At 46.3% G+C, this 27,652-nt stretch overlaps 1 protein-coding gene and 1 non-coding gene across 2 annotated transcripts in view; one reads left to right on the forward strand and one right to left on the reverse strand.

Annotated features, from left to right (window-relative positions):
* LOC144499916 (transmembrane protein 164-like) overlaps positions 1 to 24,431 on the forward strand; it is a 49,962-nt gene extending 25,531 nt beyond the window's left edge. The window contains exons 3-6 of the mRNA XM_078222594.1: positions 6,659 to 6,725; positions 8,163 to 8,241; positions 12,993 to 13,093; positions 24,118 to 24,431. Of these exons, the coding sequence (XP_078078720.1) occupies positions 6,659 to 6,725; positions 8,163 to 8,241; positions 12,993 to 13,093; positions 24,118 to 24,324 (454 nt within the window). The 3' untranslated portion in view covers positions 24,325 to 24,431. The remainder of the gene's footprint in view (positions 1 to 6,658; positions 6,726 to 8,162; positions 8,242 to 12,992; positions 13,094 to 24,117) is intronic.
* On the reverse strand, positions 17,372 to 17,453 carry trnas-uga (transfer RNA serine (anticodon UGA)). Its single transcript has one exon. It is a non-coding gene; the product is annotated as a tRNA-Ser (tRNA).
* Positions 24,432 to 27,652: the final 3,221 nt, after the last annotated feature.

Consider the following 27,652-nt stretch of genomic DNA (forward strand, 5'->3'; position numbering starts at 1 on the left):
TAGGGCCTGGGTGGGATTGTGGTTGGTACAGACTCATAGAATCATAGAAACCCTATAGTGCAGAAAGAGGCCATTTGGCCCATCGAGTCGGCACCGACCACAATCCCACCTAGGCCCTACCCCCTTATCCCTACATATTTACCCGCTAATCCCTCTAACCTACGCATCTCAGGACACTAAGGGGCAATTTTAGCATGGCCAATCAACCTAACCCGCACATCTTTAGACTGTGGGAGGAAACCGGAGCATCCAGAGGAAACCCACGCAGACACGAGGAGAACGTGCAAACTCCACACAGTGACCCAAGCCAGGAATCGAACCCAGGTCCCTGGAGCTGTGAAGCAGCAGTGCTAACCACTGTGCTACCGTGCTGATTCGATGGGCCAAATGGCCTCCTGCACTGTACGATTCTATGTATGATTCTACGTGTAGTCATGAAAGACACTACATATATATATATAATATATATAAATAAAACACAAGTCTCTTATGATTGTTGTTTCTGCGATTCACAATGGATGGGCAATTGATATTGACCTTTTAGTGACCCCACATTCTGAGAATTCATCAAAGGATTATTACATGCTAACCTTCAATGAAACACTGGAAAGAAGTACTTTTAGTAATTATATCACATGTGATGGAAGAATCTGGAACCTGAAATTTATTTGCAGTCTCTGACAAGTTCAACATTTATTGCCCATCTCTATGTTGCCGTTGAGAGGAGGAGGCTGAACCACCACCTTGAATATGCAGAGTGGTTTGCGAGGGATTTCAGAGGGTAGTTAGGAATCAACCACATAGCGGTGGCTCTGGAGTCACATGTAGGCAGATTTCCTTCCCTAAAGGACATTAGTGAACCAGATGGGTTCTTTATGACAATCGATGATAATTGTCATGGTCTACATTACTGAGACGAGCTTTCAATTCCAGATTTATTTAATTAATTGAGTTTGAATTTTCCCATGGTAAAATTTGGATCATTAATGGTCTAGATCTCTGGCTGCTAGCCTATTCATGATGTGGAGATGCCGGCGTTGGACTGGGGTAAACACAGTAAGAAGTTTAACAACACCAGGTTAAAGTCCTGGTGCGGCATGGGGCGGCATGGTAGCATAGTGGTTAGCACTGCTGCTTCACAGCTCCAGGGTCCCGGGTTCGATTCCCGGCTCGGGTCGCTGTCTGTGTGGAGTTTGCACATTCTCCTCATGTCTGCGTGGGTTTCCTCTGGGTGCTCCGGTTTCCCCTCACAGTCCAAAGATGTGCGGGTTAGGTTGATTGGCCAGGCTAAAAATTGCCCCTTAGAGTCCTGATGCGTAGGTTAGAGGGATTAGCGGGTAAATATGTGGGGGTAGGGATTGTGGTCGGTGCAGACTCGATGGGCCGAATGGCCTCCTTCTGCACTGTAGGGTTTCTATTAAAAAAAAGTCTAACAGGTTTATTTGGTAGCAAAAGCCACACGATATTTAATTGCTTGTGTGGCTTTTGCTACCAAATAAACCTGTTGGACTTTAACCTGGTGTTGTTAAACTTCTTACTGTGCTAGCCTAGTGTCATAACCCACCCTGCAGCTGGAGAGACGTGTTTGTACTTGCTGCATTTAGGCGGCACTGTGTGATCTGCATCAGTGCTGCTGATTCATACCTTGCTGGCCTTAAGGCATTAGATTTTCTATCTGTTCCCCTCGTTCAAGCCTTGGAGAAGTATGTTTGCAATTGGGTTTCTGAACACCCTCAAGTACTATGGTGCAGTAACCTCTGAGCTGTACTGCGTAACCCCAAAACAGCCTAATGTCACCAGTCTCAGATGAATGAAAAAATATAATTGTTTGTGCCGACAATCCAAGCGCAGTAACCCAGCCAGCAAGTCCCCAGACAGGGTGTTCCTGCCGACACCATCTCTGAGGAGCTTTTGATTGGAGCGAACCTTTGAAAATATATTCTGCTGTTTACTAGGCAGAGCTGTGATCAGGAAGGAAATGCTACTTTGATTCACTGGTCATCAAGCCTCAGGTGTATGTCGGTGTGCCCTGGGGGCTCCCACTGGGGTTTTCCTGTGTGTACTGGGAGGGGTGGCAAGAGGAAGTTCCCACAGGTGGCATGGTGGCACAGTGGTTAGCACTGCTGCCTCATAGCACACACGAGGACAGCCTCAACCGGGATCTTGGGTTCATGTCACACTACGTGTAACCCCCATCATTTGGCCTGGGTTTGCAAAATCCTACTAACTGTCCTGGCTGGAGACAATTCACACCTTTTTAACCTGTGATCATCCCTCTCTCCACTCACACTCTCTGTACCTGTAAAGACTTGATTACCTGTAAAAACTCGCATTCCAATTATCTTGCAATTGAGTCTTTGTCTACATATGCCGTGTTTGTGAACCCAACTCTACACTCACCTGATGAAGGAGCAGCGCTCCGAAAGCTCGTGATAGCAAATAAACCTGTTGGACATCAACCTGATGTTGTGAGACTTCATACTGTGCCTCACAGCGCCAGGGACCTGGGTTCAATTCCTTCTTGGGTCACTGCCTGTGTGGAGTCTGCACGTTTTCCTCGTGTCTGCGTGGGTTTCCTCCTGATGTTCTGGTTTCTTCCCACAGTCCAAAGATGTGTGGGTTAGGTGGATTGGTCATGCTAAATTATCCCTTGGTGTCGGGGACAAATTAAAAGGGGCAGCTCCCCAAAAGGAGGGGGAACAGCCCGAACAAAATCGAAAGGAAACTTAAAACATCAAATTAAAATGTGATTATCGGGGTCTATAGTACACCCCAGCCCCTCCGGTGCCCATCGGGCACGGAAGGCATCAATTGCGCCCCTGGAAGGACTCACCAGATAGTTCATACTCTAGCAAGCCAACCTCATTAGCCTGGCTGAAGTCATCACAAATACATGGCTGAAGGTGTGGGTGGGAGAAATGGGGCTCTGGTAGCAGTCATGGGAAAAGTGGAAGCTGGAACGCTGGGATGGGCTTTACCTGAACAGGCTGGGGCCAATGTTCTGGCAAATTGTATAACCAGTGCTGTAGAGAGGGTTCTAAACTAAATACTGGGGATGGGGGAAGAGTTCATGTGAGGGGAGGTTTGGAAAAATAAAAGAGAACGGGCAAAGCAATAGTGCAGCGTAGCGATACAGGTAGAGAATAAGGTCAGAGTAGAGAAAATGGTAAATCATCAAAAACTAGAAGCAGAAGGAGGCCATTTGGCCCTTCGAGCCTGCTCCCCCATGTATTATGATCATGGCTGAACATCCAACTCAATAGCCTGACCCCACTTTCTTCCATATCCTTTGATTTTCTTCCCCCCTAAGTGCTATATTAGCTGCTTCTATGTTTTGGCCTCAACTCCTTCCTGTGGTAGAGAATTCCACACATTCACCACCCTCTGGGTGAAGAAATTTCTCCTCACCTCAGTCCCAAAAGCATTACCCGTATCCTTAAACTGGTTCTGGACACCCCCACCATCGGGAACATCCTTCCTGCATGTCTAGTCCTGTTAGAATTTTCTAAGTTTCGATGAGATTCCCCCTCATTCTTCTGAACTCCAGACAAGCTGTCAGGAGGATACAAAGAGTCTGCGAAGGGAGATAGATAAACTGAGTAGGCAAAAGATTGGCAGATGGGGTATAATATGGGGAAATATGAGGTCTATATTGGCAGACGAAGAAAACATAATATTAAGGTTTGTTTATTAATGTAACAAGTAGGCTCACATTAACACTGCAATGAAGTTACTGTGAAAATCTCCTAGTCGTCACACTCCGGCGCCTGTTTGGGTACACTGAGGGGCAATTTATCATGGCCAATGCACCTAACCAGCATGTCTTTCGGACTGTGGGAGGAAACCTGAGCACCCGGAGGAAACCCACGCAGACACGGGGAGAATGTGCAAACTCCACACAGACAGTGACCCGAGATTGGAATTGAACTCGGGTCCCTGGCGCTGTGAGGCTAACCACTGTGCCGCCCTTTATTATTTAAATAGAGAGAGAGAGACTGTGGAATGCAGTGTGATTTGGGTATATACGTACATGAATCTCAAAATATTGACAGGCAGGTATTGCGAGGGTGAGGGAGTATAAAAGTATTAAAGTCTAACTACAATTGCACAGGGCATTAGTGAGATCTCACCTGGACTACTGCTTACAGTTTTGGTCTGCTTACTTAAGAAAGGTACACTTTCATTGGACACGGTTCAGAGAAAGTTCACTGCGCTGATTCCTGGGGTGAAGGGGGTTGTCTTATGAGGAAAGGTTGAGCAGGTTGGGCCCAGACTCATTGGAGTTTAGAAGAATGAGAGGGGATCTTATTGAAACATAAGATTCTGAGGGGGCTTCACAGGGTGGATGCTGAGAGGATGTTTCCCCCTCATGGGGGATCTAGAACTTGGCAGTTTAAAAATAAATGGTCTCCCATTTAAGATGGAGATGAGGAGAAATTTCTTCTCCGAGAGTGGTTAGTGTTTGGAATTCTCTTCCCCCAGAGAGCAGTGGGGGCTGTGGGTCACTGAATATTTGATTTATTGTCACATGTATTAACATACAGTGAAAAGTATTGTTTCTTGCGCGCTATACAAAGCATACCTTTCATAGAGAAGGAAATGAGAGAGTGCAGAATGTAGTGTTACAGTCATAGCTAGGGTGTAGAGAAAGATCAACTTAATGCAAGGTGGGTCCATTCAAAAGTCTGACAGCAGCAGGGAAGAAGCTGTTCTTGAGTCGGTTGGTACATGACCTCAGACTTTTGTATCTTTTACCCGATGGAAGAAGGTGGAAGAGAGAATGTCCGGGGTGCATGGGATCCTTAATTATGTTGGCTGCTTTCCCGAGGCAGCGGGAAGTGTAGACAGAGTCAATGGATGGGAGGCTGGTTTGCATGATGGACTGGGCTACATTCACGACCTTTTGGAGTTCCTTGCGGTCTTGGGCAGAGCAGGAACCGTACCAAGCTGTGATCCAACCAGAAAGAATGCTTTCTATGGTGCATCTGTAAAAGTTGGTGAGAGTCGTAGTTGACATGCCAAATTTCCTTAGTCTTCTGAGAAAGTAGAGGCATTGGTGGGCTTTCTTAACTATAGCGCCGGCATATGTTTATTCAAGGCCGAGTTAGACAGATTCTTGATCAACAAGGGATGTGGGCAACAGTGATTAGCACTGCTGCCTGTAGCGCCAGGGACCCGGGTTTGATTCCGACCTTGGGTGACTGTGTGGAGTTTGCACGTTCTCCCCATGTCTGCGCGGGTTTCCTCCGGGTGCTCCAATTTACTCCTGCACTGCATTCCAAAGATATGCAGGTAAGGGGGATTGGCCATGCTAAATTTCCGCTTAGTGTCAGGGGGACTGGGCTCGGGCTTGGGTGGGATTGTTGTCGGTGCTGGCTCGATGGGCCAAATGATGACCCCCTGCATTGTAGGAAATCTATTCTATTCTAGGGAGTCGAGAGTTATGGGGGGCAGACAGGAAAGTGGAGTTGAGGCCACAATCCGATCAGCCATGATCATAGAGCCATACAGGTTACAGCATAGAAACAGGTCCTTCGGCCCAACTTGTCCATGCGGCCCTTGTTTTTAAACCCCTCAGCTAATCCCAATTGCCCACATTTGGCCCATATCCTTCTATACCCATTTTACCCATGTAACTGTCTAAATGCTTTTTAAAAGACAAAATTGTACCCACCTCTACCACTGCTTCTGGCAGCTTGTTCCAGACATTCACCACCCTCTGTGTGGAAAAAATTGCCGCTCTGGATCTTTTTGGATCTCTCCCCCTCACCATATTGAAAGGCAGAGCACGCTCAATGGGCCGAATGGCCTACTCCTCCTTCCGACTCAACTGACTCGAGAACAGCTTCTTCCCTGCTGCCATCAGACTTTTGAGTGGACCTACCTTGCATTAATTTGATCTTTCTCTATACCCTAGCTATGACTGTAACACTACATTCTGCACTCTCTCCTTTCCTTCTCTATGAACGGTATACTTTGTCTCGATAGCGCGCAAGAAACAATACTTTTCACTGTATGTTAATACATGTGATAATAAATCAAATCAAAATCCCATTTATTCTGATCTTGTACCCCGGTGTGCCTCACTGTGTACTGCGGTTATGTCGAGGTGGTATCTGCCTTGGTTGTTTGCTCAAGTTGTTGGCCTTCGATGTTCTGACCTGGACTTCAGAGTTTTACCAAAGGTGCCAACCCAGCAGCTGCACCAGATCCAGCTGTTTCTCGAATGTGTCGAGTATATCCTGACCTCACCCACCTCCTTGGGTTGATTCACTTCATCTCAATGTAAACCTCTTGCAGCTGTGCATAAAACAAGCTAAAACTCTGAATGGAATAACAGAATGTTGGCAGGTAGATTCTGCTCCACTGCTTAAACTTGCTCTTGGTGGAGCATGGCTTAATATGGTAATTCCAGCACAGAAACAGGCCATTCAGCCCAACTGCCCCATGCTTGTACTCCTCACTCTTCCCACCTCGCTCTTCCCACCTCGCTCTGTCTCACCCTAACATTATACTTCAACACACATTTTTCAGTGTCTGGATTCTCTGTATTTAAACACAATCTGAACACTGACTTTATATTAAGTCACTGCAGTATCTTGGCCTGTTGTTTGTGATTTAGGTTTATAAAGTCTCTGAATTATGTTTCCTCCTTCAGGTTACATGTTCATATGCTGAACGGACCCTTCCTGGCATTGCTCTTCCCTGTCGTCAACACCAGATTGGTGAGTGTTTAGAATCATACAATCCCTACAATGCAGAAGGAGGCCATTCAGCCCATCGAGTCTGCACCGACACTTACGCAGGCTTACCCCATGTATTTACCCCGCTAATCCCCCCAATCCATAAATCCTGGGACACTGAGGAGCAATTTTGTCATGGCCAATCTACCTAACCTGCACATCTTTGGAGTGTGGGAGGAAACCGGAGCACCCGGAGGAAACCCCACGCAGACACGGGGAGAACGTGCAAACTCCGCACAAAGTCACCCAAGGCCGGAATTGAACCCGGGTCCCTGGTGCTAAGAGGCAGCAGTGCTAACCACTGTGCCACCGTGCCGCCCCAATCAGGCAGACACACAGAATGGCATCTCCTGCAATGCAGCCATTGCTGTTGCCTCCCAGAATGACTCGTCTCGATCTGAAGCAGCAGCTGCACTCCAGCAAGGTTTGATCTAATAGTTTCTTAACCAGCAGGAAAAGTGTTACCAAGTTGACACAAAGCCAATGTCCAATTGAAGACGACAGCTGTTTCATGCTTAATATCCAAGAACTTGAGGGAGGCTTAATATCCAGCACAGAGGGAGGACATTCAGTCCATTCTGCCCATTTGCCTGCTTTTCCTTATAGCCTTATATTTCCCTTCCAGTACTCGTCCATTTTCCTTCTGAAAGTTACTGTTTCGTTTTCTTCTAACATTTCAGATAGCACATCCCAGATCATATATCCCTGCGCAAAAGAAACATTTCTTCTTCTCTTCCCCGCTTTTTGCCATCATCCTTGTGGCCAACCCTCTTGCCATTGTAAGCAGTTTCTCCTTATTCACTCTATCAAAAGCCTTCACCAATTTGGAACGCCTCTATTAAATCTCCCCATTACCCTCTCTGCTCAAGGGAGAACAAACTCAGCTTCTCTAGTCTCTCTGCATTATGGATGTCCCTCGTGTCTGACACTGTTGCAATAAATCTCCTCGATTCTAACCCTGCAGGATTTTACTGGAAACAAACATGTTGCAAAAACTTTTCAACTTGCTGAACAATCCTGCGTGTGCCAATAGTTACACTAGCAACCATTTTAAGATGAGCAGTAGAGCTCATAATGTGGCTCATTTACGCTTGCTCAAGGCAAACATACATTCAGACACAGGCACCCGTCCTCTGCAAACAAAAGGAGTGTGTTCAAGTCTTGTATTACCCGGGAACCTGTCGTTTCCCGTTGCTTTCACCTGGCAATGCCTCAGCCAATCAGAATCAACTTGCCAACCAATCAGCAGCCTTTTCTCATTTAGTATAAATTATGATTGTTTGAAATTCTTGCATTTGCCCTGATGAGTGCAAGATGAAAAGCTTCAGCAACATGTCTCTTTTGAGCAACATTCAAATTCTAAGGGATTTGTTCAGGTGTGTGCGATATTTCTCTAACTTATGTTGCCCTTACTTGCAGCTTCCATTCGAAACAGAGGTGTATTACGTTCAGCACATCTTCATGTATGTCGTTCCCCTCTACCTGCTCAGCAAAGGTGGTGAGTATAACAGACCAGTCATGTTATGTAATCTCCTGATGCTGGAAAGAGAAAGACTTCTCAAACAGTGCCTTCTGCAATCTCAGGATCTACCAGAGGACTTGACAGACAATAATGTATTTTGTTTTTGGAATCAGTTGCGGTTGTAATGTAGGAAACCAGTTTTTGCACAGGAAGCTCCCACAAACAGCAATGCGATGATGACCAGATAATCTGTTTTTCATTATGTTGGTTGAAGGATAAATGTTGGCCAAGACACCGAGGAGAACTTCCCCCTTCTTATCCAAATAAAATGTTGTGGGATCTTTTATTTTTTATTTATCTATTAGTGTCACAAGTAGGCTTACATTAATACTGCAATGAAGTTACTGTGAAAGTCCCCCAGTAGCCACACTCTGATGCTTTTCGGGTACATTGAGGGAGAATTTAGCATGGCCAATGAATCTAACCAGCACGTCTTTCCGACTGTGGGAGGAAACCGGAGCACCCGGAGGAAACCCACGCAGACACGGGGAAAACGTGCAGACTCTGCACAGACAGTCGAACCCGTGTCCCTGGCGTTGTGAGGCCGCAGTGCTAATCACTGTGCCACCATGCCATCCTGTAACACGCCCGTGAGAGGTAAGCAGTCTTTCTGCTTCAAGTCCCACCCAAATAAAAGGCACATCCGACAGTGCAGCACTCCCTCTATACTGGAGTGTAGGTCTAGATTATGGATTTGAATTTCTGGAGTGGGATTGGAACCCATGATTGCTGTTGCAATACAATGTGCAGGTTTATTTCGCAGCTGTTGCATTTTATTCCAGCCTTCCTGATAACGTTACAATCAAGTTTGGGACCATTAATGTCTAAAGAAGCAATTAATCAACACCACGACATACAATTTTTTAAGCAAAAAACTTTATTGTGGAGATAAAGATAAATTAAATAAAGCAAGCATCGGGCGGCATGGTGGCACAGTGGTTAGCACTGCTGCCTCAAAGCGCCAGGGACCTGGGCTTGATTCCCGGCTTGGGTCACTGTCTGCGTAGAATCTGCACGTTCTCCGCGTGTCTGCGTGGGTTTCCTCCGGGTGCTCCGGTTTCCTCCAAAAATGTGCGGTTTAGGTTGATTGGCCATGGCAAATTGCCCCTTGGTGTCCCAGAATGCATAGGTTAGAGGGATTAGCAAGGTAAATGGGGGAGATGGGGATAGGGCCTGGGTGGGATTGTGGTCGGTGCAGATTCGATGGGCCAAATGGTCTCCTTCTGCACTGTAGAGATTCTATGATTCTGAGCAGTGCTAACAAATCAGTGTTAAAGACTTGTGCTTTAATCTCGGTTCTACTTTTTCCACACCCTAACCCCAAGAGTTTCCATATCTTATGAAATCTTGCACGTTCCTGGGATCAACCCAAACGTTATGTCACAACTCTGCAGAATTTAACTTAATTCTCCTTCGTATTCCAATTATTTCACAAGCTACCAATTTTGTGAGGGTCCTTCCATTAGCTTTTGGTAAACCGATTTACCCCCTAATCATCTTTAAAGACCTCACCACTTTGAAATCTTCAGCTCCTTGTCCTCCCTTTCGATATGCATAGATTGCTTTTTCCCAATCTGCTCCCACAACTCCTGCAGAGCTCTTCCCACGCTAACTATTCAACCTGTTTCCTGCTACAAGGCATCGTGAGGATCACTGTGGATATCTCCCACTAGCTATAAACTAGAGCAAATCTTCCAGCTGTGTTTTCCTCACAAGCCCCGAACTGCCTACTTCTGTCAGAAAACACATAGACACACACACACACACACACACATTAAACAAAAGAACCTTCGAACCAAGGCTCCACCTGAGTCACCATCTCTATAGCAACATGGTTTGCTTTGGGATTATTTCTTAATGTAAGAACATAGAAAATACCAGGAATGTAAATTAATTATTTTACCTTCAACACAACTATTCAATTCTGCAACCCATGGGAATCATTTATATTTCTAATGGTTTTGGAATTACAATTGCTCCAGTCTACTTGGCTCTGTTACAAGCTTGGAGATGGATTATTATTTTATCAAGTTTTTTTTTCACAATCAATTCTGCCTTTTTTTTATTCACGGGACATGGGCGTTGCTGGTTGGCCAACATTTATTGCCCATCCCTAGTTGCCCGAGGGCAGTTGAGTCAACCACATTGTTGTGGCTCTGGAGTCACATGTAGGCCAGACTAGGTAAGGACGGCAGATTTCCTTTCCTAAAGGAGATTAGTGAACCAAATGGGTTTTTCCAACAATCAAGAATGGTTTCATGGTCATCAGTAGATTCTTAATTCCAGATATTTTTTATTGAATTCAAATTCCACCATCTGCCGTGGTGAGGTTTGAACCCAGGTCCCCAGAACATTAGTTGAGTTTCTGGATTAATAGTCTAGCGATAATACCACTAGACCATCATCTCCCTTAAACACAAGGAATCTTTTACGCTTGTTTGAGTTGCATTTACATCAGGGTCATGTTTTTAACTGGTATCTCAATTCGATTTTTCTACTTTAATTCCTAAAACTAAAAGTTATTTTCTAAAATACACAAGCCATGAACCAAATTTTCACAACAGCATAAAAGCCAATGGCCCACACAACTTTCTAAACCAGTAAAAATCACCTGATGAATCAGATCTGCAGTAAACATCCCTCATGACCAAAGTGCAGACTAAATTCTCGCACATTGCACATTGGGATTTTCATTCGAAATGTAGAAAAGAACAATTTTTAAAAATTGATCAGCAACGTAGAGTCATAGAATCATACAGCCATTCGGCCCATCGAGTCTGCATCAATCACAATCCCACCCAGGCCCTATCCCCATAGCCCTGCTAATCCCCCTGACACTAAGGGGAAATTTAGCATGGCCAATCCACCTAACCTGCACATCTTTGGATAACATAACGTTTTTAATATAGAACAATGTTCCAAGGTGCTTAAAGGAGGTGTAATTTGGGGAAATTATTATTTGATTTATTATGGTCACGTGTATTGGGATAAAGTGAAAAGTATTGTTTCTTGCGTGTCATACAAACAAAGCATAACGTTCATAAGAGAAGGAAAGGAGAGAGTGCAGAATGTAGTGTTACAGTCATTGCTTGGGTGTAGAGAAAGATCAACTTAATATGAGATAGGTCCATTCAAAAGTCTGATGGCAGCAGGGAAGAATCTGTTCTTGAGTTGGTTGGTACGTCGCATGGTGTAGTGGTAGTGTCATTAGTAATAATCCAGAGGTCCAGGCTAATGTTCTGGGGGCATATGGGTTCAAATTTAAATTCAATTAATAAAATCTGGAAGATAAAACTAGTCTCAGTAATGGTGACAATGAAACTATCATCAATTGTTGTAAAAACCCACCAGATTCACTAATGTACACAAGTACTCGAAGCCTCCTCATGCATTACATTCATTTTAGGGCAAGTATTTCCTTAGGAAACCAAAAGATCCATGTGTGGCCTCACTGATGTACTGTCCAATTCTATTAAGACTGAGTGAGTCAGCAGTCTGCATTGCAAAGAACAAAGAACAGCACAGGAACAGACCCTTCGGCCCTCCAAGCCTGCACTGATCACGTTTACCTATCTAAACTAACCGCTTGTATCCCTCTATTCCCCATTCATTCACGTGTCTATCAAGTCTTAAATGTGGCTAACGTAACTGCCTCAACCACCTCACTTGGCAGTGCGTTCCAGGCCCCCACCATCCTCAGTGTAAAAAAATTTCCCCTGCACATCTCCACTGAACCTTTCCCCCCCTTATCTTGAACTTGTGCCCCCTTGTAATTGTCATTCCTGCCCTGGGAAAAAGCTTCCAACTGTTCACCCTATCTACACCTCTCATAATTTTATAAACTTCTTTCAGGTCGCCCGTCAGCCTCCATCTTTCCAGGGAGAACAATCCCAGTTTATTCAATCTCCCCTCATAGCTGATACCCTCCATACCAGGCAACATCCTGTTAAACCTTTTCTGCACTCTCTCCAAAGCTTCCATGTCCTCCTGGTAATGTGGTGACCAGAATTGGACACAGTATTCCAAATGTGGTCTAACCAACATTTTATATAACTGTAACATAATTTGCCAACTTTTATACTCAATGCCCCGTCCGATGAAGGCAAGCGGGTTATATCTTTCTTCATCACCTTTTCCACCTGTGCTGCCACTTTTAAGGATATGTGGACCTGTGGATTATTGTAAAAACCCATCCGGTTCGCTGAAAGTCCTTTAGGGAAGGAAATCTGTCATCCTTACCCGGTCTGGCCTATATGGGACTCCAGACTCTCAGCAATGTGGTTGACTGCCCTTAGAAATGGCCAAGCGAGACACTCAGTAGACTAGGGATGGGCAATAAATGTTGGCCCAGCCAGCGACACCCGCACCCCGTGACTGAGTACAGAGAGGAAAAGAATTCTGACTAAAATTTGCTGCAGAACCAATGAGGGAAATATTAGCTGATGAGACTCAAAAGGTTGGTAGAATTTGAGTGCTTTAAAGGAGAAGAGAGAGGTGGAGAGGTTTAGGGAGGAAATTCAGCAGGTAAAGGGGCTTAGATTGCTGAAGGTGGAGCTACCGATGATAAAGTTACAGAAGCAGGGCTTGCCTCAGAGGCCAGTATCGAAGTCTTTGAAGGTTGTAGAGTTGGCGGAGATTACAGAGAAGAGGAGTGGACGAGGTTACAGAGATCTTAGATAGTGAGGAGGAGTTTAATCAAAAACACTAACTTGCTCTCCATTTTCCAGGTGTATACAGACCCGAGCCATTGGGAGATTTCTGGTGGCCACTGCTAGCAACAGGCGTGCTATTTCTCTATCACTACACCATTCTCCAGGCCCTGGGACTGGTGAGTACATACACCAATCACGGACGAGGCATTTCCATAGAGAAAGACGGACAGATATATCGGCAGAGGATCAGTTAGACTTGGGTATCGGCACCCGTGTAGGCCTTAGGAGGGAGGAGGAGTGAGGTGAAGGAGGGTGGTGGTTGAGGGAATGCGACTGGGAGGAAAGCAAACGAGGAGAGGGCTGAGGGCAATGAGGATGGGGAGTGGCGCTGGTAAACAGGAGATTGACTGGGTGGTGGGAGGGTGTGCAATCCAGATTGAAGGGGGGGGTTGGTGAGGGGGGGGGGGGGGGTGTTTTAGCAGCAGCTGATTCAACTGGCTACGAATTAACTTGTAACAAGGATGACCATTCCTGTACCTTCCAACTCCACATTTAATTGAAGATAACTTCAAAAGTGTCATTCTCGTTGGCAGTCCTTTTAAGGGTCCCATGCAGACACGCTGCATCAGCTGTGCTCGGGGACCACCTTGGTGGGTCCTTTATTTTCATGAGACCTGAATTGCCCCATTTGATGCCTAACCCAATATGGCAGGCACAGAATTTCCTACCATTTGGTTCCAGGGATGAAGGATTTTAGCTCCGAGGTTTGGGGTTGTTCTCCTTGGAGCGATGGAGAGTGAGGGGAGATTTGATCGAGGTGGACAAGATAATGACAGGATTGGATAAGGTAGACAAAGACAAGCTGTTCCCATTGGCTGATGGTGCAGGGGCTCGGGGGGAGACAGGTTTAATGTTTTGAGGGAGAGATACAGGGGGAATGTGAGGGAGAATGTTTCTACACGGCGAGTGGGAATGAGCTGGAACTCGCTGCCCACGAGGGGGGTGGAAGCGGAGACGATGAATGATTTCGAAAGGAAACTGGATGGGCTCTTGAGGGAAATAAACTTGTGGGGGCTACAGATATTGAGCGAGGTGGTGGGATGGGTGTGACTGGACTGCTGTACTGAGAGCTGGGATGGACTCTGGAATGAATGGCCTCTTTGTGCTGTAATGTCTGACTCTGAATTGGACTCTGGCTCCTATTTTCTGACTGCAGAATAGCAGAACACCAGAGAGTTTCTCGGTCAATGTGCATTGGTTCAAGTTGGTTGGATCCTGGGTCAAAGCTTGTGGGTTAAAAAGCCCGAAGAATGACTTTGTTCCAGGTCGAAGTTCCAATGTCATCAGGAGGGAAAAGGTTAAAAACAATAATGAATCTGCCTCTCTTCAGAGATCAGAAACTTAGGAGTTAGTCTGCGTCTCAACAATGGAGATTTGTTAATTGTCAGGTTTAAAAATATCACTCGTATTAGAATATATTTCAGTACAAGTTTCTTAAAATAGAAGATTAATTACAGGAGAAATTGTGAGAGAACCCCCACCGGAACCACAACGATTAGATTCCAGCAGGGATCACAGGGTGACAATCAGGATCAGATTTAGAAATTTCCAGAAATTCACTGAGCCTCGATCAAGAAAGGACAGGTTAACGGGGCAGGTTTCAGCTTGCAGGAACCGCAGGAATCTAACTTCTACCTACCTTCCCTTTGTACCTTTCTGCAGCTGTACAGGGCCTTGGTGAGGCCGCACCTGGAGCATTGCATAGAGTTTTGGTCTCCTTATCTAAGAGAGGATATTCTTGCCATAGAGGCAGTGCAGTGAAGGTTCACCAGACTGATTCCTGGGATGGCAGGATTGTCATATGAGGAGAGATTGAGTCGACTGGGCCTGTAATTCACTGGAATTTAGAAGAAATGAGAGAGGATCTAATTGAAATGTATAAAATTCTAACAGGGCAGGACTGACTGGATGCAGGGATGTTGTTTTCTCTGGCTGAGACTGTGACCCCTTGGGGTCTCAGTCTCAGGATACAGGGCAGGTCGTTTAGGACTGAGAGACTTCTTCACTCAGAGGCTGGTGAACCTGTGGAATTCTTTGCCACTGAAAGCTGTGGAGGGCAAGTCACTGAATATTTAAGAAGGAAATAGATAGGTTTCTAGACGATTAATGTGTCATGGGGTATGGGGAGAGCATGGGAGTGTGACATTGAGATAGAGAATCAACTGTGATCATATTGAATGGTGGAGCAAGCTTGAGGGGCCGAATGGCCTACTCCTCTTATTTTCAATGTTTCTATGATGGGGTTTGTGCTGTTGAAAAAGGGAGGTGGGTCAGCTGGAGCAAAAGGGGATAGGGCAAAGGGCAGGAGCGATTAAATGGCAAAGATGTAAAAGAACATAAAGCAAAGAGAAAGCTAATGGTTGTAGTAAATAAAGAAAGCCTTGGACTTCTCGGCCTTTTGGCTAAGATCAAGTGTAGTATGGTCGGCAGCCCATGGTCGGCCGCACTTGGTTGAGGTCATTAGGTTACACTGAGGCTTCATATGTTTCATATGAAGCAATTTTTAAAAGCGGCATCTCGGCCTTTTGGCTAAGATGCAAATGAGCTCAAGTCTTGGAGGAGGAAACTCCCCCTTCTCCAATCAGCTTGGCTCATGTAGATCGGGCCCAGGACAGGGTGGTTTGGTCGCTCGCCCTGTCTTGTCAGCCTGGATCTGAAATGTCTCAACTTGTTGAGACTCTGAATTGGATTTGATTTGATTGAATTGGAAAAGTATTTTAAAAAAATAAAGAAAGCCTTGGACTAGAGTAGGTGTTAATAGCAGAATAAAGATCTGCAGTCTGAAAGCAAAAACTCGAGAACAAGTTATAGACTGGCATGGATGATGAGGGGTCTTCAAAATGAAGGATAGAGTTCAGGTTCTGAAGTTGTCAAGCTCCATGCTGAGTCTACAAGGACGGAAAGTGCCTTAAGATGTAGTGCTCTTCCTCCAGTTTGCGTTGGGCTTCACTGGAACATTGCAGCAGGCCGAGGACAGAGTGGGCAGTGTGAGAGCTCGATGGTGAATTGAAATGGCAAACAATTAGAGGGTCGGAGCCAGACTTCAAAGGTGCTCCGCGAAGTGCCCTCCAGTCTACATTCCATCTCCTGATGTAGAGGAGACCCCATTGTGAGCAGCAAATATAGAAATGTAGAAAGAAGTACAAGTCAATTGCTGCTTCACCTGGAAGGAGTGTTTTGCGCTTTGGGCAGTGAGGAAGGAGGAGGTCAAGGGTCAGGTATTACACCTCTTGTGATTTAAAGGGAGGATGCTGTAGGAAGGGGGTGAGGTGTTGGGGGTGATAGAGGAGTGAATCAGGGTGTTCCAGAGGGAACAGTCCTGGATGCTGATGGGGGAGGAGAGGGGGTAGGTGTGTTTGGTGGTGGCATCATGCTGGAGAAATGGAGTTAACGTACCATGTTTCAATACAATGGCAGACCAGGGCTGAATGGCCTTCTAACCTATCAGTCTAATTGTAACTCCAGAAACTCTGGAAGTGGCTGTTACCTGGGTTCACTGGTAGCATGCTCCACTCCAGGGCCAAAAGTCATGGATTCAAGCCCCCCACCAAGAACTTGAACACAATCTAGGCTAACACTCCAGTGTAGCGTTAAGTTTAAGCTTATTTATTTATTCGTCACAAGTAAGGCTTACATTAACACTGTAATGAAGTTACTGTGAAATTCCCCTAGTCGCAACACTCCAGCCCCTGTTTGGGTCAATGCACCCTAACTAGCACGTCTTTCAGAATGTGGGAGGAAACCGGAGCACCCGAAGGAAACCCACGCAGACACAGGGAAAACAAACAAAAAACAAAGAACAATACAGCACAGGAACAGGCCCTTCGGCCCTCCAAGCCCGCGCCGCTCCCCGGTCCAGGATTGAATCCTGAATCCAGGATCCCCGCCCAATTTTCCAGCCTATCTACATACCAATATCCTATCCACCGAGCTGTCCCTCACAGCTACGATGCTTTGTTCATTACAACCTATTAACTCACCCCCACCCCCCCATTCCAGACCATGTGATCTCCAGGGAGAGGCGAAAACCCAGAGTGAAAAACCCCAGGGCCAATATGGGGAAAAAAAATCTGGGAAATTCCTCTCCGACCCCCTGAGGCGATCGAAACGAGTCCAGGAGATCACAATGGCCCCGATCGGAAAATGCTTCCCAACCCTAGTCATTTCCACTTCCACGAACACCATATGAATTCCCTGCCCCCGAGACAGGTTCCCAACTATCCGCAGTCTCGCTCTGTACTGGCACCAGCAAGATGATCATAGACGTGCAGACTCGGCACAGACAGTGACCCAAGCCGGGAATTGAACCCGGGTCCCAGGTGCTGTGAGGCAGCAGTGCTGACCACTGTGCTACCATGCCATCCACGAAGAGAATAATCAGCTTCAAACACACTCGCTGCGTGCAGGGCTGGAACCTGCGCGGGGAAACCCCATTGGATTTCAAATCCAACGCCTTAACCACTCAGCCATCGCAGCTGTAAGGGAATGTGTTAAGGGAATGCGAGACTATTTGTGGATCTAATCAGATTTCAATCCCAAGTGTCTAATCATTCGTTCAAGTGGACGTTAAAGATCCCCTCGCACTGGTGACCTGGCCAACATTTCTCCCTCAGCTGCATGGTCATTCACCTTACTGTCAGCCGCTGAGCAGTTGGTAGACCTCTCGCTGCTTAGTCGGAAGGTTCCAGGTTCACGCCCATACCAGGTTCATGCTGTGTACAAACTGGCTGCCATGTTTACAGTGATGACCACTTCAGAAAGATACTTCATTGGCTGCAAAGCATTTTGAGAAACCATGTCACCCTCTGGTCATCCAAGGTGCTATATAAATGCAAGTCCAGGGAGCGCTACTGACGACCCCCCCCGCCCCACAGCTTTACTTATAAATGATGCCCTGGGACCCTTCTTTGCCCAATGGATGGGGTAGGCAGAGCCTCAATTTAATGTCTCGCCTCAGAGACCGCTCCTCCGACAATGCAGCACTCGCCTCAGTACTGCCTGGGGGTGTCGGTCTGGATTTTTGTGTTCCTCTCTCTGGGGGTGGGGGTTACTTCAACTCTCGATCTGCATGGAAATTAGGATCAGGAGTAGGTTATTCACCCCTTCGAGCCTACTTCACCATTCATTTGGATCATGACTGATCGTCAAATTCAATATCCTGATTCCCCATTCCTCCCATATCCCTTGATCTCTTTAGCCCCAAGAGCTATATCTAATTTCTTCATGAAATCAGACAATGTTTTGGCCTCAACTACATTCAGTGGCAGTGAATTCTGCACATTCACCACCCTCTGGGTGAAGAAATTTCTCCTCACCTCAGTTCTAAAAGGTTTACCCCTTATCCTCAAACTATGACCCCTAGTTCTGGACTCCCCCACCATCAGGAACATTTTTTCAGAATCTACCTTGTCTAATCCTGTTTGAATTTCATACGTTTCTGACCAGGAGGCGAGAGGTCTACTCTACGAGCTATGGCAAACACCTTTAGGGCCAAGCTGCAAAGAGACATAGATAGGATGCAAAGCTGGGCTGAAAAATGGCAAATGGAGTTTAACCCTGATAAATGTGAGGTGATTCATTTTGGTAGGACAAATTTAAATGTGGATTACAGGGTCAAAGGTAGGGTTCTGAAGACTGTGGAGGAACAGAGAGATCTTGGGGTCCATATCCACAGATCTCTAAAGGTTGCCAGTCAAGTGGATAGAGCTGTGAAGAAGGCCTATAGTGTGTTAGCTTTTATTAACAGGGGGTTGGAGTTTAAGAGCCGTGGGGTTATGCTGCAACTGTACAGGACCTTGGTGAGACCACATTTGGAATATTGTGTGCAGTTCTGGTCACCTCACTATAAGAAGGATGTGGAAGCGCTGGAAAGAGTGCAGAGGAGATTTACCAGGATGCTGCCTGGTTTGGAGGGTAGGTCATATGAGGAAAGGTTGAGGGAGCTAGGGCTGTTCTCTCTGGAGCGGAGGAGGCTGAGGGGAGACTTAATAGAGGTGTATAAAATGATGAAGGGGATAGATAGAGTGAACGTTCAAAGACTATTTCCTCGGGTGGATGGAGCTATTACAAGGGGGCATAACTATAGGGTTCGTGGTGGGAGATACAGGACGGATATCAGAGGTAGGTTCTTTACGCAGAGAGTGGTTGGGGTGTGGAATGGACTGCCTGCAGTGATAGTGGAGTCAGACACTTTAGAAACATTTAAGCGGTTATTGGATAGGCACATGGAGCACACCAGGATGATAGGGAGTGGGATAGCTTGATCTTGGTTTCAGATAAAGCTCGGCACAACATCGTGGGCCGAAGGGCCTGTTCTGTGCTGTACTGTTCTATGTTCTATGTCACTAGGAATGGAAGTTCCTAACCCTAATCCTAATGGAACCATTTCAGCTAAAGATGAAAGGAGTCGTGAAATAAGCTCACGGGAAAAGATGACCGAAACAAGCAATATAAATGGGCTAAACAGAGTTAGGTTTGTTTCTGGAGAGCGAATTGAATGAGTAGTTGGTGGTGTATTGCTGTTTACCCGGGAGTCTAAGTTGCTGTGGCAACATGTACTTTCTTTCTTTCCATCACACGGTTGATCAGGAACCCCTCCCACTCTTATCGCCTGCCATTGGCAAGTGTTGGTAAGATTTACAAGTTGATTCCCTATCTGCGAGGATCTGGCAGATGGAATATAACGTTAGCAAATGTGAGGTTATCCACTACGGAAGAAATAATAGTAAATTGGAATATTATTTAAATGGAGAAAAGTTACATTATGCTACTGTGCAGAGGGACCTGGGGGTCCTTGTGCACGAATCGCAAAAACTCAGTCTGCAGGTGCAGCAGGTGATCAAGAAGGCGAATGGAATGTTGGCCTTTATCGCGCGGGGGATAGAATATAAAAGCAGGGAGGTCCTGCTGCAACTGTACAAGGCACTGGTGAGGCCGCAACTGGAGTACTGTGTGCAGTTTTGGTCCCCATATTTGCAAAAGGATATATTGGCCTTGGAGGGAGTGCAGAGAAGGTTCACCAGGTTGATACCGGAGATGAGGGGTGTAGCTTATGAGGAGAGATTGAACAGATTGGGTCTGTACTCGTTGGAGTTTATAAGGCTGAGGGGTGATCTTATAGAGACATATAAGATAATGAAGGGGCTGGATAGGGTAGAGGTAGAGAGATTCTTTCCACTTAGAAGGGAAACCAGAACTAGAGGGCACAGCCTCAAAATAAGTGGGGGCCGGTTCAGAACAGAGTTGAGGGGGAACTTCTTCTCTCAGAGGGTAGTGAATCTCTGGAATTCTCTGCCCATTGAAGTGGTGGAGGCTACCTCGTTGAATATGCTTAAATCACGGGTAGATAGATTTCTGATTGATAAGGGAATTAAGGGATATGGGGAGCAGGCGGGTAAGTGGAACTGATTCGCCTCAGATCAGCCATGATCTTGTTGAATGGCGGGGCAGGCCCGAGGGGCTAGATGGCCTACTCCTGCTCCTATTTCTTATGTTCTTATGTACCTGATTGACCGCATTATAAACACACCTGTAGCCATCAGTTCCAGGGGTGGGAGTTGGATCTGGAGCTACTGGCTCTGAGGGTCACCGACACGGGCGGCACGGTAGCACAGTGGTTAGCACTGCTGCTTCACAGCTCCAGGAACCTGGGTTCGATTCTCGGCTCGGGTCACTGTCTGTGTGGAGTTTGCACATTCTCCTCGTGTCTGCGTGGGTTTCCTCCGGGTGCTCCGGTTTCCTCCCACAGTCCAAAGATGTGCAGGTTAGGTTGATTGGCCATGCTAAAATTGCCCCTTAGTGTCCTGGGATGCGTAGATTAGAGGGATTAGCGGATAAAATATGTAGGGATATGGGGGTAGGGCCTGGGTGGGATTGTGGTCGGTGCAGACTCGATGGGCCAATTGGCCTCTTTCTGTACTGTAGGGTTTCTATGATTTCTATGACTGCACCGCAAGGCCTCCAGAATGAGTAGGTAGATTGCTGGAATATAAACAGAAGGTTCTGGACCAAATTACCTCCCTCAAACACTTTTTTAAAAAAAATTCTTAAATACTGAATATAAAGTTCTTGGCTAAATTCCAATGAGAATCATAAAGCCATTCATCACAGCAAAAGGCTGTTCAGTTGATAAAATCTGTCAGATCTTTGAGTTATCCAATTAGTTCCATGACGCAGATCTTTCCCCAAAGCCCTGTACGTTTCAGCTATTCAACTTGTAACACAATTCCCCTCTTGAAAGCTATTATTAAACCTACTTTCAACATTTCCACAGCAGCAAAACCTTCTGTTTATTTATTAATTACCTTAAGTCTGTGTCCTCCAGATTTCATTTTATTCATTCACAGGATGTGGGCTTCGCTGGCTAGGTCAGCATTTATTGCCCGTCCCTAATTGCCCCTTGAGAAGGTGGTGGTGAGCTGCCTTCTTGAGCAGCTGCAGTCTCTGAGGTGTAGGTACACCCACAGTGCTGTTGGAGGGGAGTTCCAGGATTTTGACTCCGTGACAGTGAAAGAACGGCGATATATTTCTAAGTCAGGATGGTGAGTGACTTGGAGGGGAACCTCCAAGTGCTGGTGTTCGAAGAACAAAGAACAAAGAACAGTACAGCACAGGAAACAGGCCCTTCGGCCCTCCAAGCCTGTGCCGCTCCTTGGTCCAACTAGACCAATCGTTTGTATCCCTCCATTCCCAGGCTGCTCATGTGACTATCCAGGTAAGTCTTAAACAATGTCAGCGTGCCTGCCTCCACCACCCTACTTGGCAGCGCATTCCAGGCCCCCACCACCCTCTGTGTAAAAAACATCCCTCTGATGTCTGAGTTATACTTCGCCCCTCTCAGCTTGAGCCCGTGACCCCTCGTGATCGTCACCTCCGACCTGGGAAAAAGCTTCCCACTGTTCACCCTATCTATACCCTTCATAATCTTGTATACCTCTATTAGATCTCCCCTCATTCTCCCTCTTTCCAAGGAGAACAACCCCAGTCTACCCAATCTCTCCTCATAGCTAAGACCCTCCATACCAGGCAACATCCTGGTAAACCTTCTCTGCACTCTCTCCAATGCCTCCACGTCCTTCTGGTAGTGCGGCGACCAGAACTGGACGCAGTACTCCAAATGTGGCCTAACCAGCGTTTTATACAGCTGCATCATCAGACTCCAGCTTTTATACTCTATACCCCGTCCTATAAAGGCAAGCATACCATATGCCTTCTTCACCACCTTCTCCACCTGTGTTGCCACCTTCAAGGATTTGTGGACTTGCACACCTAGGTCCCTCTGTGTTTCTATACTCCTGATGACTCTGCCATTTATTGTCTAACTCCTCCCTACATTATTTCTTCCAAAATGCATCACTTCGCATTTATCCGGATTAAACTCCATCTGCCACCTCTCCGCCCAATTTCCCAGCCTATCTATATCCTGCTGTATTGCCCGACAATGCTCTTTGCTATCCGCAATTCCAGCCATCTTCGTGTCATCCGCAAACTTGCTGATTACACCAGTTACACCTTCTTCCAAATCATTTATATATATCACAAATAGCAGAGGTCCCAATACAGACCCCGGCGGAACACCACTGGTCACAGACCTCCAGCCGGAAAAAGACTCTTCGACCACTACCCTCTGTCTCCTATGGCCAAGCCAGTTCTCCACCCATCTAGCCACTTCCCATGTGTCTGCTGCCCTTGTCCTTCCAGATGGTAGCAGTCACGAGTTTGGAAGGTGCTGCCTCAGGAACCTTGGTGAGTTGCTGCAGTGCATCTTGTAGATGGTACAAACGGTTGTTACTGTCCATCAGTGGTGGAAGGAGTGAGTGTTTGTGGATGGGGTGCCAATCAAGCGGTTGCTTTGTCCTGAATGACGTCGGGCTTCTTGGGTGTTATTGGAGCTGCACTCATCCAGGCAAGTGGGAAGTATTCCATCACACTCGTGACTGCCTTGTAGATGGTGGACAGGCCTTGGTGGGGGTCAGGGGTGAGTTATCCGCTGCAGGATTCCCAGCCTCTGCCTTGCTCTTGTAGCCGCAGTATTTAAATGGCGAGTCCAGTTCAGTTCTGGTCAATGGTAACCCCCAGGATGTTCATAGAGGGGAAATTCGCAATGGTAATGCCATTGAATGACAATAGGAGATGGTTATATCCTCTCTTGTGAGGGATGGTCATTGTGTGGTGTGAATGTTAGTTGCCACTTGTGAGCCCAAGCCTGGATTTTGTCCAGATCTTGCTGCATTTTGGACATGGGCTGCTTCAGCCAACTCTCCGATTGGTATGAACAGCTTCTTATTTATTCTATGAAACACATTTATCATTTTGAACTCGTCTATCACATCTCCCTTTCACCTTCTCCACTCCGAGGAGATCATTCCGAGCTTTTGCAGTCTCTCCACATAACCCAAGACCCTCATCCATGAAACCATTTAAGTAAATGTCTTCCACACGCTCTCCAAGACAATGACATCCTTTTCCTATGATGTGGGGGGCTCAGAATCAGACACAATTCTCCAGCTGAAGCCTAATTTGTGATTTATAAAGGTTTAGCACAGCTGCCTTGTTATTTGTGATCTAGACCTCTATTAAAGGACCCCACATTTTTTTTATCTGTGGGACATGGGTGTCGCTGGCTGGCCAGCATTTATTGCCCATCCCTAGTTACCCGAGGGCAGTTGGGAGTCAACCAAATTGCTGTGGCTCTGGAGTCGCATGTAGGCCAGACCAGGTAAGGATGGCAGATTTCCTTCCCTAAAGGACATTAGTGAACCAGATGGGTTTTTCCGACAATTGACAATGGTTTCATGGTCATCAGTAGATTCTTAATTCCAGATATATTTTATTTAATTCAAGTTCCACCATCTGCTGTGGGGGGGATTCGAACCTGGGTCCCCAGAACATGAGCTGAGTTTCTGGATTAATAGTCTAGCGATAATACCACTCGGCCATCACCTAGTGGTATTATCTGTTTAAAAGCAGCCTTTTCAACTTGACCTGCCAAGATTCAAAGATTGTGCATCCTAGCTTCAGTTTCTGGGTTCCTGCACATCTTTAAAATTGTTCTGTTTAGTTTCTGTTGCCTCTCCACATTCTTCCTTCCAAATGAGCCACCACGTTAATCAAGGAACTTTATTTTTTGTCATTTCTGTAGATCACCGTGGTGAATTTGAATAGCATGCTCTGCCCTGCTGTCTCAGACCCCTTCCATGGACCCTTCTATCGGATGTGGGCATCTGTTCACCAAACTGCGCTGCTGCTGGTACACGGGAAGGTGATCATTCTCCTCTCTTACGCCCTGTCTGTGCTGAGCCGTCACCTCTCCAACATCACGCAGCGACCTTTACAGAAACTGGACTGAGTGACGCCCCACTGCAAGAGTTAGCTCAGCGATACAGGTTAGCACATCGGGAGATTAGAGGAATGAGGCCATGGAGACACAGTAAGGTCACCACAGAACAATAAAAATAGATTAAAGTGGCTTCCTGTAGAGACTGGAAAAGAGTGAAGAGAATTCTGCACCGTCAGACAGGGCTTTGGTGGAACGTCGTGTTGGGCATCTGGAATTTTCTTGCTATATCCACCAACCATGGGACAAAAAATCATCCAAAGCAAATAATTGGATTGTAGATTCCTGGCATCAGCTGTACCCCACAAGCATTCAGACAAAGTCTCAATAAACTAAACACTGACTGAAAACCATCTCCCCCATTAAGCTCCTGTTTTCTCAACTGGCCAACATTCCGGGAAGGACAAAGAAAATGCTTCAAAGACATTCTGATGCTCTCCTCAAAATGCAGAACCATTGACATTGATGCCTGGGGAGAACTTGCTACCAATCATTCTGAATGACCTCAACTTGTCCATCCAGCTGCATCGCACTCTGAGTCCCAACATCTTCGTGATGAGGCAGAGGAGACAGAGAAAGCAAATCCTGCATTCCAAACTCAGCTACCTCACAGCATGACCCGCCCCCTGTGCCCAAAGAGCTACTGGTTGAGAGTCGGCCTGTTCAGTCACGTGAAGACCCATGACGGAAAGTCACAACCCTGAGTGGACATCATCCACTGATCGGGGGGACAACTGGTGATGATTGTGAGCAACACCTTAAGCGATGGGGACGCAAGTGGAGTATCAGTGCTGGGCGTGATGAATCCAGAGTTTCATGCAGATGAGAAAACCTGCCAGTGACCATGTGCGTGCCTCTCTGGTCAACATTGACACCAAAGTGGCCTAGTGGCAACACTGTCCCTGTTTTTATGGAGCCCGCGTAAATGAGAACAGCTGAATATCTGAAGCAAGTGTCGGGTGGTTCACTGTCTAAGAGGGATGAAGTCTTACAGAGCCTGGAGAGGAAGCCAGGTCACAAATAACCTTCTCATTCCTAGAAATGGGAGGAGGGAAAGCTTTCATCTCATTGTTAGCTAATGGTTTTTCCGGAGTTGGACTTTGTCCAGGAAGTTGAGAAGATATCATCACAGGAAGAGATTTTATTGAGTTGAGATATCAGGCACCAGAATCCGGACTGCCTTCGGATCAACAGCCTAAAATCCAGATCAGACTGACATGGTGGAAGCTTCCCGCTTCTGCTCTCTGTGACTGTCCTCCATGGCTTGTGTTTAGCTGGTTCCAGGCAGCAACAACTAGTATTTATATTGTGCCTTCAACCCAATGTCCCATCACAGGAGCATTATAACACAGTTTGAGCCACATAACGAGATAGTAGATCAGATGACCAAAGGCTTGGTCAGAGACAGAGGTTTCAGGAGTCGTCTTCAAGAACAAAAGTGAGGTAGAGGGGCTGAGAGGTGTAGAGAGAGAATTCCAGAACTTCGAGCCCAGGGAACTGAGGATATGACCAACAATAGTGGAACAATGATGTTTTGGGGCCAGGATTAGAGCAGTGCGGATATTTCAGCAGGGATTGTGGGGTTTGAGGAGAGTCACACAGGGAGAGGGAGGGGCAAGGTCACAGAGAGATCCAGATAGAAGGATAAGAATTTTGAAGTTGAGATGTTTCTTGACTCGGAGTCAGTGTGGTTCAGCACACACGGGGCAGACAGGGGAACAGGATAACCAACATTCCATGTGGGCTTAAGTCCCAAATTTGACATTCATTTGGAATTACATAAAATGGCTGGTGTGGGAAACAAAAACATCATATTTATGTAGTAAGGGTTGTTCAAACATTTGGATTTAGAGGCAGATTAGAGCTTTAATAAAATCGGAATGTGATGGATATGCTCTGCATTCGTAGAGCGATGATATCAAGCCAGATTTTCATGGAGTTGTGGCAATTCTGCAGACCTTTAAAAATGACAGACAGGGCCTCGCTCTAGAAGCCTGGCTGATTTGTGGCAGATCCCATTCTTGTTGGTAAGGGAGAGCGTGGTGGGGCATGACTTACCTGCGGGAAACCTGAATTCAGCAGAGCCATTTGATCGTCATGCTGAGTTCAAACAGGCCCCATTTTGGCTTGGGCCTTAGTGCGCAGTATGGAGGTCACAGATAATGGACTAAATGTAAATACTGTTGAAGGGTGGATAAGGTCTGTTTAAATACCATGATGTAAAGAGTTTTAAATCCCCTGTTCATTAAAGATGAAAATAAAGAGGCTGAAGCTGTCAATCAAGAGTTTTTTAAAAATGCCTTCTGCTGGACTGTTTTGATTGACAGGCCATCCAGTGTAGTTTTTTTTTAAAATCATTTGGTTGTGCAGATTCTTTTACATTTCTGCAAGAGCTATTATTATGTTTGTTTGGCTGAGTTCCAAAAGCAACAAGGAGTCCTGAGTTCATAGTGTAAAGAGGCTATTAAAGGATTAGCTTTGTCAGGTCTGAATAGAAATTTGGTTTTATAAGGATTGAGATTTCAAAGTTTTGAAAGTCTTTCTAGAATGGTATTTTTTCACTATCGATGGAAGTGAGAGCAATATTCGATTGTTAATTTTTCATCCCCATATGTTTCCTGTGGTCTGACTATAGTGGATACTGGGTTAGTGGAGATGGAAGTGGAATGGGAGGAGGTGGAGGTGCTAATGAGGGGCTGAGGGAATGGGTGATACAAGTTGACATGGAGGTGGCATAAGGTGTGGCATCAGGGGTAAGGAGGTATGGCGGTGGGATGGGAGTGAGAGTGCCTAACAACTGGAATAAGTCCCAGAGAACCAAGGCAAGCCTTCTAACCAGCCTGTCCCAGCATCCATCTGTCCCATACCACCCAGATTTTATTTTCTGGGGGCAGCGGGCCAATTCTATCCTGCCCCTGACTTTCCAGAATGAAAATACGATCCAACGGGGTCCTCAAAATAGAGGTGGGTCTGTCAAGTTGGCAAATTCCCCCGATGCTTCCGTAGTGCAAATTCAGGCCAGAAAATCATTATAGCACAGAAAGAGGCCATTCGGCCCACGAGGTCCACATTTTGCACAATTGACAGAGTCCTGGGGTTGGGTGGACTCGGGCTTGGGGAAAGGGTTGACATGAGGCAAAGGATGACCCAGACCTTGCCTTACTGTCACTCTGATCTATGGCTCTCTAGGTGTGGGTGGGATTGTTGTCAGTGTAGACTCGATGGGCCGATTGGTTGTCTTCTGCACTGTAGGGGTTCTGTGATTCTGTCATCCCTCAGCTTTGTTCTTGCAAGGGTCTGTTGATCCTTTCCCGATATCATCACTAAATATTTACTGCGA

Source organism: Mustelus asterias, chromosome 10 (genome assembly GCF_964213995.1).
Source record: "Mustelus asterias chromosome 10, sMusAst1.hap1.1, whole genome shotgun sequence".
Taxonomy (NCBI): domain Eukaryota; kingdom Metazoa; phylum Chordata; class Chondrichthyes; order Carcharhiniformes; family Triakidae; genus Mustelus; species Mustelus asterias.